This window comes from Centruroides sculpturatus, unplaced genomic scaffold (assembly GCF_000671375.1).
Source record: "Centruroides sculpturatus isolate CEXI.00-Female unplaced genomic scaffold, Cexi_2.0 scaffold666, whole genome shotgun sequence".
NCBI lineage: Eukaryota > Metazoa > Arthropoda > Arachnida > Scorpiones > Buthidae > Centruroides > Centruroides sculpturatus.
In genome coordinates this window covers 204710-217481 of record NW_019384928.1, presented here as the reverse complement: position 1 = coordinate 217481, position 12772 = coordinate 204710, and the positions used below count along the sequence as shown (strand labels likewise).

At 29.9% G+C, this 12772-nt stretch overlaps 1 protein-coding gene across 1 annotated transcript in view; it reads left to right on the top strand.

The window, feature by feature from the left end:
• The window catches only part of LOC111631935 (nucleolar complex protein 2 homolog), a 40261-nt gene that overhangs the window by 25351 nt on the left and 2138 nt on the right, over positions 1–12772 (top strand). Inside the window, exons 6-10 of the mRNA XM_023376275.1 lie at positions 1127–1302; positions 6379–6567; positions 7414–7553; positions 10557–10668; positions 10740–10955. Coding sequence (XP_023232043.1) covers positions 1127–1302; positions 6379–6567; positions 7414–7553; positions 10557–10668; positions 10740–10955 — 833 coding nt within the window. The remainder of the gene's footprint in view (positions 1–1126; positions 1303–6378; positions 6568–7413; positions 7554–10556; positions 10669–10739; positions 10956–12772) is intronic.

Here is a 12772-nt window from a genome sequence, read left to right as displayed (position 1 = left end):
TGCGTAAATGTTTACATTAAAGAGGAGAGTTATAAGTTTCTATCGTTGTTGATGAGATATTCAATTCCATTTTTCTGACAATGGTATTTTCACAGTAAGGTGATAAATTTGTTTAAAATATAGAAAAGTTATATAATTTCTGATTCTTCTGAGAAATATCTCCGCCTTCTCATTATTTATTTCCTGCCAAATTTGCTTCACATTAGCCCATGCTATTGCAAAGTTTCAAGGTTTTCTATGGGAATACTTGAAAGGACCTTGTTCTAAACAAAGTAATATCTCATAAATTAAACAGTATAAGATGATGAAATTTGGCATGTACAGAGACAATATCTTACAGAATTTTTTAGAATTGTCAGATTTGAGGAGTGGCAATTATCATGGAATCACTGCCTTATACATGTACAGCCTTCTTTCTCTTAACTTTTTCCTATGTTTACATTGGGTCATTATTCCCATCTTTAATTTGTTTTTTCCATATTTAGATTATAATTATAGTATTAAATATGAGAATTTTTGTAATATACTATTTAACAGGATGATATTCACAAATGTTTGCAAATAAATCTATTTTAGCTTATTGATATTTAGCTTTTAAAGCTAAATATCAATAAGCTAAAATACTGGAATATAAAATTCTTTTATGTTTTGAAGTTATAGTTCTTTCATGTACAGTACTTAACAAACACATAGTAGTACATCAATAGTTTAGTAGTACATCAAGAAATAATGTCTTCAAATACTGTGCATGTGTTAGAAAATTTAAATGTTTATAGTAATGTATATTGATGACTGGAAAGTCCAGGCAATTAAAGATGTACCTTATTACAATGAATGATCTAAATTTAAGTATATTTAATAATCTTTCATGGTTAGTCAAATCTGGATGTGTGAGTGCTGCTTAACATCTGATACCTGCCCTGACTGAATCTGTAGTGAATGTAATAAAAAACCCATTTGTGAGTTATTAGTATCTATAACAGATACCTAGTATTTTTTTTTTATATCTTATTGTTAATATTTATACTTTTTTTTTATCATCATTTTAAATAAATTCACAAAAGATACAAAATATCTTCATGAATTCTTATTAGATTCTCTGAATATGTGATATAATTATTTACAGCATTCAATCAAATTATATATTTATGTCTCACCGAACTTGTGCCTGCTTTGCATAAATTTTTAAAATTGCCAAATCCAGTGATGTCAAAAAATGAAAATCAAGTGAATCCTACAAAATGTAAAAATTGGAAGAAAATTTCTAGTTCTGTGAAAGCATATTTGAATGATATTATTAAGGTATGTATTATATATATATTTTTAGACAAGTTTTTACACTTAGATTTGTAAATTAAGTTTTCACTAGATTACATTAGATCAAAATTTTAATTTGGACAAAGCAGTTTTTCCGTAATGAACTTATTGTCTCTATTTTATGGCATTTGAACATTAAAAATCATAAAAAAAAATTAATTAATCTAAAAAAGAGTATTCAAAATTTTAAAAAAATATTTAATATTTATATGACAATGGCACAGGATTGGGAAACACTAATATAACTGATTTTGAGAGAATCATAGTATGCACAAAACCTGTTATTTTTCATACAATTATATATAAAATTACATTATCATTATCTGTTGAACAATATTTGTGATTTCCAAGATTTCTCTAAATCATTTTTGTAATCAATCTATAAAATATTATTTAATGAAGTAAAAAATGTTTCATTACTTTTCTGTTAATGGTATGTACAGCAACAGGTAAGATTCAAGAAGGTGGTGCAAAACCGCTCATTCTGAATGAGGAGTTTTGCCCCACTACCAGAATTGTTGACCCTTTGTGAGATATTTGCCTCCAAAGGTCGTTTTTAACATGTATCAGCATATTACCTATTCTACATGCTTTGCATGTAGTAAAGTGCAAGACTATATGCGAAGCATGTAGTCTTGTGCTTTGCTCGCTATCTCTTGCACCTCAGCACCCAGGTGGAAGCAAGTCCCACATCCCCTAAAACTCTATAACATCAAGTACTCCACAAACAGTCATGTAGGCTACTCAAAACCGGCACAGTCTCGTGGGATAAATAGTTAAATGCAATAGTCTTAGCGGAATGATGTGGACAATAGTATCACTCATCATATGAAAGTTACAACTGGCATTCTATTAACAGAAAACAATGATTCTATATAGTACAGTTTATGTAATAAAACAATTTTTATTGGTATTTTTTTGTAAAAATTATTCTTGAATCAGTGTAATAATGATGATAGTAATGTTCTTCTGAAGCACTTGAAATTTAATAAAGTATCCTTTCTCATATTAAAGTCCGACTATATGTGTAAGATGTAGATGTTATTTTCACAGGTTGTTTGGTTTTGTTATTATAAATTATGTAATAATTTTGAGTTAGTTAGGAAATTAACAAAACTNCAAAATGGCAGACTGAAACTTGCTATCACTGTTACTAACATTGCTGTTGCAAATACCTTGATTCAGAGTAACCAGTACATCACTTCTGATGAAGTTACTGACTGTTTGCAGATTAGCCATGACTCAGTATATTCATTAATGCACAATGTACTTAACTACAGAAATCAGACAATGACATGCAAGAGAGGGTCGTGGAATGGGTTCACAAGCAACCAAGCTGTTTTTATGAGAAGAGGATAAAAAAAAATCTTGTGAAGCTGGAGGATACTTGCCTTACCTGCAGGGAAATATTTTTAAAAAATTAAATGATGTGCATAAAAAATAATTCTGGTTTCTTTTTGATTGAACCAAGTAATTTTTTAGTTGAAAATATTGAATGATTATGCAAAAATTAAATTAGATATAAATGAAATTTAATAAACTTACAGGAAACCATTCAGACTATTTATAATTGGCAGTACATTCATTGCTTAAATAACTAACAAATTTATTATATAATTTGGATTACAGTTTTTATTTAATATATGAGTTAAACAGTTGGAATTATGAGATACATATAAGCTATAATTTAACTACAATCTGTTAAAGGTCTGTGATGATGTCAAATCAGAGAAATTCATTTTCACAACTCGTCTTTAACACCCTTGTTTGTTGGTGTTAGAGACATAAAGACAAACACAGTCTAATACTGTATAATTATTTCATTCTAATTACACTGCAGTTTGAAAAAATTGTAGACCAATAAATTCCCACTGTTGTTTGTCTGTGCTCTTTTAATCTCGAGAATGGAGTTAGATAGATGAAAGCTGAGACCAGATATGTAAAGGTTAGGGGCAGAAGGTCCTGATTAACTATATACAAACTTCCAATGCAAGTCAGAAGTCATGTTATTCCAATTAAAAAGTTTTTCCCTGAAAGGAGTTAGAGACTGGCATGACTCTATTGCTAACAGAAAAGTACAATGTACAGGAGCAAGATACTACAGTGCTAATTTGTGATGGAGAGTATATATTTTAAATTAAATAAATTAAAAATATGATTAAAAATTGCAGCTTGGCATTGTGATGTCACAATAAATAATTGCTCGTTGAAGCTGTTATTAAATCAGTTTCCAAAATTTGTTAAATACTCAAACAAACATATATGCTATTTAGATGAAAGTAACATTTTGTTTTTATGCCAACAGACTTTGATAATAATGGACAGTGCAGAAAATACTATTAATCACATAAAAACTATTGCTAATTTATGTATACATGCATGCTGACGGACTATAAATATTAATAAATTATGTACAAAAGAAAGGACTATTTGCAATATATCCAAAGTAAATTTAATGATTAGAATTAATAAATAAGTAGTTATGTATAATTTGGATTCATGGTACATATATTCTGTGTTTGAATTAAAGTTTAATTTAGTATTTATTAAATTATTAAAGTATTGCAGCAATAATTTTGTGAACAGAAATGTTCTTAATTGATGAAATAAGTTGACGCATAAGTCGCATTATGATTTCAAATTCTGCATGAAATTAGCATAACCTAGTACAGTTTTTAACAATGTGTGATTTGAATGCATCGGATTTGAGCATTATCATGTTACTGCATTCAATGCTGATTTTGTAATATTTACCTATTTTTAATGATATTTATTACTATCTTTGCATTATTAAAATAACAGTACTTACATTTTACTTTTCCGGCTGTTATGTATATACATAATAGGAATGTATTGGAATTGTGTCAAATTTGACCCTCCGAGTTTTTGCAAATCTCTACGTTTTGAGATCCCTGAACCCCAAAAAAAGTAAAAAAAGCGGAAAAGTATTCCGTGTGTGTTTGTGTATGTTTCGTTTAGTATGTATAGATGGGATAAAGATTAAGAAACGAGATTTGACAAGGTAGGTTGGGTTAAGGAGCATTAATGCTGTTAAATTTTGATGATTAAAAACATTATTTAAAAGCTTGTTAAATTATTCATTGTAAATTATCACAAAATTTATTTAAATGTTAAAAAANATTTCATTCTAATTACACTGCAGTTTGAAAAAATTGTAGACCAATAAATTCCCACTGTTGTTTGTCTGTGCTCTTTTAATCTCGAGAATGGAGTTAGATAGATGAAAGCTGAGACCAGATATGTAAAGGTTAGGGGCAGAAGGTCCTGATTAACTATATACAAACTTCCAATGCAAGTCAGAAGTCATGTTATTCCAATTAAAAAGTTTTTCCCTGAAAGGAGTTAGAGACTGGCATGACTCTATTGCTAACAGAAAAGTACAATGTACAGGAGCAAGATACTACAGTGCTAATTTGTGATGGAGAGTATATATTTTAAATTAAATAAATTAAAAATATGATTAAAAATTGCAGCTTGGCATTGTGATGTCACAATAAATAATTGCTCGTTGAAGCTGTTATTAAATCAGTTTCCAAAATTTGTTAAATACTCAAACAAACATATATGCTATTTAGATGAAAGTAACATTTTGTTTTTATGCCAACAGACTTTGATAATAATGGACAGTGCAGAAAATACTATTAATCACATAAAAACTATTGCTAATTTATGTATACATGCATGCTGACGGACTATAAATATTAATAAATTATGTACAAAAGAAAGGACTATTTGCAATATATCCAAAGTAAATTTAATGATTAGAATTAATAAATAAGTAGTTATGTATAATTTGGATTCATGGTACATATATTCTGTGTTTGAATTAAAGTTTAATTTAGTATTTATTAAATTATTAAAGTATTGCAGCAATAATTTTGTGAACAGAAATGTTCTTAATTGATGAAATAAGTTGACGCATAAGTCGCATTATGATTTCAAATTCTGCATGAAATTAGCATAACCTAGTACAGTTTTTAACAATGTGTGATTTGAATGCATCAGATTTGAGCATTATCATGTTACTGCATTCAATGCTGATTTTGTAATATTTACCTATTTTTAATGATATTTATTACTATTATTGATTTATTTTTTGTTAATTTTTCATTAAATAAATAATTAAAATTAGTATATATAATGAACTTTCTTTTTAGTCTTGATAATATTTAATTAAAATTTTTTGATAACATTTACAACAATTAAAAAATTATTTCTTATAACGTAATATTAAATATATCATATTAATTGAATGATAGTACCATGCACATATAATATTTTGTCTTCACTTGAATGAATATTACCTGACTTATTTATTACATAAAAAATTACTAACAATAGTATTTCCTAAATAAACTAACATAATAAACTAACATGAAAATTTTAAAGTTTTATTTAATCATTTACAAGTGTAATTTGATACTCTTTATGTAAAGAATTGAAAATATATATTTTAGTTTTTGTATAATCTAAAAGATAATAACAATCATTAAAAAAATACAAATGTCTCTATTCTTCACATGGTAAAAGTGTAGAGCAGTGATTTCCAAACTTTTTTGAGCAACTGCCCCTTGGTTCCATAAAGTTATACCCAATGCCCCCTAACCCATTTTCCCTTGTGTAAGAAAGGTTTGGAAATATTGTTAGAAAAATCTTTCTATGAATGTAGAAAAGTTTTTCTAACAAGACTTTGTGTCCTTCCAGTTGTTGAGAACGATGTACTTACTGCACATTGTTCTCAACAGCTGGAAACTGGTCTTCTTACCCATTTTAACAATAGAAAGGGAAAGGTTTTCAATGACTTCAACCTTTACCTATGGTCACTGTTCAGTATCCAGCCTCCAGTGCCCCCTGCTGCTGCTTCCTTCTTTTCACCCCTAGATTTACACCACCCATAGGGGGTAGTAGCACCCACTTTGGAAACCACTGGTGTAGTATTTTGTTAAATCTCTTATTTTAAAAAGATATAATTCTATGAATAGTCTATGCTTTAATGAATTACCTTGAACATTTATTCATAAAATGTAATTTTTCTTCTAGCAAATGTATATGGATTATGTAAAAAACTGTAAATTTACAAGCAAAACATTATGGCCTTCAATCAATTTTATGAAAAGATCATTGGTGGAGTTATATTCCTTAAATCTTTCAGTAGCTTATCAACATGGTTTTGTGTTCATCCGTCAGTTGAGTATACATTTACGCAATGCAGTCACAATAAAGAAAAAGGTAAATCAAATAGGAATATCTAATTCTTGGTTCAGTCAAAAATAAACCAGAATTATTTTGTTAAAAATGAAGCATTTGCACTGGGAAAACAGTATTTGGTTGGTATATACAAGCTTTGGCTATTAATATTTTGCATATGCTAGCAACATGGAGAATCTACTCCAGAAAAGGGATTCACCAATGTCAACTCATCCAAGAAGGGACAGCATTCAGTCATTGAATTTTTGATGTTACAGAAAGTTATCATAAACCCAGTGATCCATTGTCGAATAGTTATTCGACAATGGATCACTGGATTTATGATAACTTTCTCTGGGTTTATGACAAGAATGCATTGTTAAAACTCATTCTGGTCATAAACAGTCCTTGTATGGTCAAAAGATTTCATGTAGTATGACAGTCAGTACTGTATAATTCACAAAATGGCAGACTGAAACTTGCTATCACTGTTACTAACATTGCTGTTGCAAATACCTTGATTCAGAGTAACCAGTACATCACTTCTGATGAAGTTACTGACTGTTTGCAGATTAGCCATGACTCAGTATATTCATTAATGCACAATGTACTTAACTACAGAAATCAGACAATGACATGCAAGAGAGGGTCGTGGAATGGGTTCACAAGCAACCAAGCTGTTTTTATGAGAAGAGGATAAAAAAAAATCTTGTGAAGCTGGAGGATACTTGCCTTACCTGCAGGGAAATATTTTTAAAAAATTAAATGATGTGCATAAAAAATAATTCTGGTTTCTTTTTGATTGAACCAAGTAATTTTTTAGTTGAAAATATTGAATGATTATGCAAAAATTAAATTAGATATAAATTAAATTTAATAAACTTACAGGAAACCATTCAGACTATTTATAATTGGCAGTACATTCATTGCTTGTTGTTTTGGATGAGGTTGTTATCAACACTAAATCAAAGTGATCCTCTAAAAAGTTTAATCTATCCTTTAGTACAAACAACTATTGGAACAATAAAGTAAGTAATTTATTAACCAATAGCATTTTCTTTACTTGTCTTGGATGAAAATTTCATATATTTTAAATTGTAAAAATGTTCTATATTAACAAAATATTTTCATTGACAAAAAAGTTACACACTTAGGAGGCATTGGAACAGTGGCGTAGCATGGGTGTTAGCCGCCCGGGGCGGAGGAAAATTTTGCCCCCCCCATTTAGGTATCTCAATTTAAAAGACTAAAATTCAGTTTCGTCACAGAATAAGTAATGAAAAATTCCGTGCTCATTTCAATTGGTCCGAATTGTAGGTGCAACAAAAATATGAAATAAAATGGTTCAAATTTTTACAAGATATTATTATTATTTATTGTGAAATTTTGCCGCCCCCTAAAAGTGCCACCCCTGCCGCCCCCACTATGCTACACCACTGCATTGGAATCAAATGAAACTTTATTAGCATAAATGTAATAATGGTAGTAATAAGTGATTACAATATCATAGCAAGAAGGCAATTTCATGTGGAAAAACAGTATACTTTAAATGAACCTTTAATGTTGTAAGATTGCTTGGATACATGCAATAAAACAGTTGGACATGGAGGCATACAACTACTGTATGTTGTCTTGTGACAGATTTACCCATAGATGTTGCAACTACTGCTTCATATCCCTTGTATTTGAAGATAGCTGAAGCTAATATTTCATCTGGTCACACAAATATTCAATGAGTGGTAGGCTAATCTGAGACTAGATACACCAAGGAAGTGTGACAATGTGACAGACATTTCTGGGAAACTCTAGCTGTGTGTGACCATTTTCCAGCAAGATAGTTCTTGCTGGAAAGTGGATATTTGCAGTTCTGCCATGAAATGTAGCATGCAAGGGTGCAGGATTTCCTGAATACAACAGTATTCAGAGAAGAATACTGCTGTGCCATCAATGTCCCTTGCACTACTACTAGGGATGACCAACTGTCATACAAGATGGTTTCCAGTCTAGAACATCAGCATTGGGGCAGTATCAAAGACCTTCAAACAACAGGTACATTGAAAATTCTGAACATAGTAAGCTTCTGTTTGATTTTTTTAATTGAATATTGATATAGTTTTAACCTTTGTCAAGTGCACAACAATTTTTTCGACGAGCAAGTGCATGTTGTACTTTTTACAACACTGAATTTTCTTATTTTATTTTGTTAATTTGGTATGTTAATATGAATTTATGTTTTTTAAAATATTTTTCTATATTGTTTTTCAATTAAGACATCTATTCTATGAATTAAGCATCTATTTTATAAACACATACTGCACAAAATTTGTTTTATCTGTAAACAACAAGCAATCAGTCTCTTACATTTCTCACATGTTATTGAGGCAGAAGAACTTTTCTTATATCCACACTTGAAACACATACCACATTTTTTTTTTATATACTTTCATCTTCCAAGTCATCCTACTCTTTCATTTGGCATTTCTCAGGACAATATTTTTGAAGAAAGACATGAAAGTTCTAATCTTAAAATAAGATGCTCTTTTATTAGCTATATAAGCAAGTTTTTTTAGAAACATTGTTCTACTTACTTGATTGTTCATTACAAAAATTATTCTTGCATTTATTCCCACAATATTTGTAATTACAAAAAAAGAACAGTACATTTGTGTTATGTATTCATTGTACAATGTTGATGTATTTATTAGTACAGTCGACCCCCCTATAACACGGTAGATATGATCTGTTCTTTATGAATCAATTTTGTACAAGTCCTTGCCAATCACAGCCTGACACATGTGAAGTTTACGGACTACGGCTGTTTGAAAGGTTTTCTTCCATAAAATTAATCGATTCTAGACTAATTCGACTCAACATTTCCAAAATATGTATAATTTTTTTGGGAACAATCCGTATAAACTATGCTATAAACAAAAAATTGTAGGATTACTTATCGAGTGTGCACCGTTCGACGTTGCCATTGCTCAAGCTTGTTTTCGTCGCAGAGCAGCGCACCAAATGGCGGGCGATTTTTGATAAGTTATTTTTCTGCGAAAACTTCGTTGAACTTTGGAGACATCATTAATATAAATAATTTTTATGGCCATTGAATAAGAAATGTTCCTTTCACAAGAAATGTATAAAATTAGACTGTATTAGTGCTGTGTTAGACTTATGATACCTAATTTACATACTGTACAGACGATAGTAAACAACTTACTCACCTAAACTCTCCATAGCGTGGCGCTGGACAGCGGAAAGTATATATATAATTATAATAAAGTTACAATAAATTAAGTTAATATATAATTATATGTACAGTACCTAATTTATATATAATTTATATATAATACTGTACAGATGATAGTAAACTCAATTTACCCTAAATTCTCCGTAGCGTGGTACTGGACGGCGGAAAGTAGTTCGGCTGCCCAATGATGTTTTACCGAATTATAGGAGTTTTTTTTACCAGGTTTGTACGGATACCGTCGCAATTTTTTCGCTGTCTTATAGGAATCGTAATTATAGGAACCCGTGTTATAAGGGGGTCTACTGTACAGTCTTATCTATTATGTTCGTATCCAAAAATTTGAAAAAAGATTTAGCTTCTGACAAAATATTTCCTGGGCCAAGGGGTGAATATACATCCTTACAATATTTTTTGTATAATTTTGGTCATTTTCAAATTCAGCTTTTTATTCCACTTTGTACTGTTGTCTCTAAGTAAACAGAACTGCAATCATTGTATTCAATATCATCTTAAAGTTAAGGCACTCTGTTGGCATGACCTGGCATGCAATTGGACCACAATTGTAATCACTTACATACTTGCCTGAGACACAGCTATATGCTGAGTTTTGCAGTAATTCAACAATTTTATCTGGTGCATATCATTTTTATTAATGAGTATATGTAGATACATCATTTTCAATTCAACATAATATGAAATTTATTATGCTATGAAATTCTTTATTATTTATTATATGAAATACTATACAGTGAAACTAAACTGTATAATTGACTTTCCTTGACAGTTTGATTCCAACACCCAAATATATTCCTCTTCGTTTTCATCTTGTCAAAGGTTTGATGCTTCTGTCTAAGGATACAGATACTTTTATTCCTGTTTTGCCATTTATATATGAGGTAATTATTTTCTTAATAATTATTTATTAAATATATTTATATATATAAGCTAAATATTTTCCATTTTTTAGACTTTGAATATTGTGAATTTCAAAAAGAAACATACTTCACTCAGTATGAAACCAATGGAATTTGACTGTGCTTTAAAACTGTCAAAATCTCAACTGCAAGAAAATGGCTTTAAAGATAAAGTTGTTGAGCTAGTTTATGATACAATGCTGGAATATTTACAGTCTCAGTCTCATACTATTGGTTTTCCAGAGTTAGTATTACCAACTGTTGTTCATGTAAGTGTTTTATCAAAAATATTTGTTTCTTGAAATTATTATAATTTATTATATTCCTGCAATTTATAATCAATTACAGTTTGAAGTCTTAATGATACCTAAAATCTCTTAAACTTTTTTGACTTCTGTATAATTATAAAACAGGATCACGACAGCTTTAGAATTTTATTTCAGTGGTTATATTATATGGGTTGATAAAGTTTCTATTTTACAAAATTAGTTTGGAAAGAGGTATAATAATGTGACTAGTTTTAAAAAGTAGTAAAAATTATTTATTTTAGTCATACTTACTCATGTTTCAATATAATCACCATTTTCCCAAATGCATTCTGTACATGAAAAATTTTCTGGTTTTTCCTTGATCTAAATCCTTAAAACATCTTGAAATTTGGCATCTGGTGAAAAGCATGAACCAAATTTTAGATTCAAAACTTTTCCGTTTCAAAAGTCAGGTTGAAAATTTTTTTTAGATTGAAAAGTAATGGTTTACACAAAATATATAGCAAGAGGAAAAATGGCCAACTTGGTAAAGTATTACTAAACCATACAAGTACTCAAAGCACATATTAATAAAGTAAGGCCAGAATAAAACCATCTTACATCATGATAACCAAGATATCACTACAGTAAGGAAACAATAATACTTAAGAATCAGAAGTTACAGGCTATTCCAACTCTGTTTATGGTCCAGAACTGGTAGGTCCAAAATTAAAGACAGTGTTTAAAGGTAAGTCTTTTTTACCAATTGCTAAAATTCAAACTATTTCGTAGAAATGGATCAAGAGAAAAAATGCAAACTGGATTGCTTGGGAAAATTTATTTTAAATGGTGGTTATATTAAAAACTGAATATGTTTGATAAAAATAAATTATTTTTACTGTTTAAATTAGTTTTATTTTAAAATTTACTACATTTGCTTCCCTACTTATGAACAGGTTTCTAAAGGCTAAACATTAAGTTAATCCTTTGAGGACTAACTATGCATGCCTGACCTTGAATAATTCCTGGTAGTGTGTGAGGGAAAATTTAACAGTTTTGGCGAACTGTACTGACCACCGGATTAGAATCAAAAAACCATTTGATTTTCCTGCACAGTATCAGACTGCGCAGGCCAACCTTAACATGTGTGCCGTTGTGTCGTTCAGTTGTGAGACCGCCGAGTAGTTAGAACAATGTCTTGTGAATGTTTGAAAGAATTATTTTCTATAACCTTATTAATTTTTATTATTTATAACCTAAAAAATTAATTTTTCAGGTTATAAATTATTTTCAGATAAAAAATTTCTTGAGTAAATTAAAATTATAAATAATTTAAATATTTAGAAAACTTCTCAATTCATTTCTTCCGTTTTCATAAAACATCTTGATACTCTATATCAGCGTTTCTCAAAGTGGGCGATAACGCCCCCTTGTGGGCGCTGGAGGCTTTCAGGGGGGCAGTAGAAGGCTCAAAGAGAATTGGGGGGCGTTAAGGAAATATAGAGGGGCGACGGCAGACAAATTCTATATATAAAAATTCGACTGAATATATATAAAATGTTGACATTTTATATATTTTTTATTTTTTATTGAAGGTCACAACTTGAATATTTCTAACACATTGACTTTTATTTTAGCTCAGCGTTTCTCAAAGTAAGCAATAACGCCCCCTTCTGGCGCGATGAATAGATCTATGATAGAGGCAGGGTATTGAACGGTGACCAAAGGCAAAATTGGGGCTGATAAGAGGAAACATTGCGTTTAATGGTTTCCAGATGATGAGAACAATGTACAGTAAGGGCACAAAGTGTGAGATTCATAGAAAAGTTTTCCTAAGA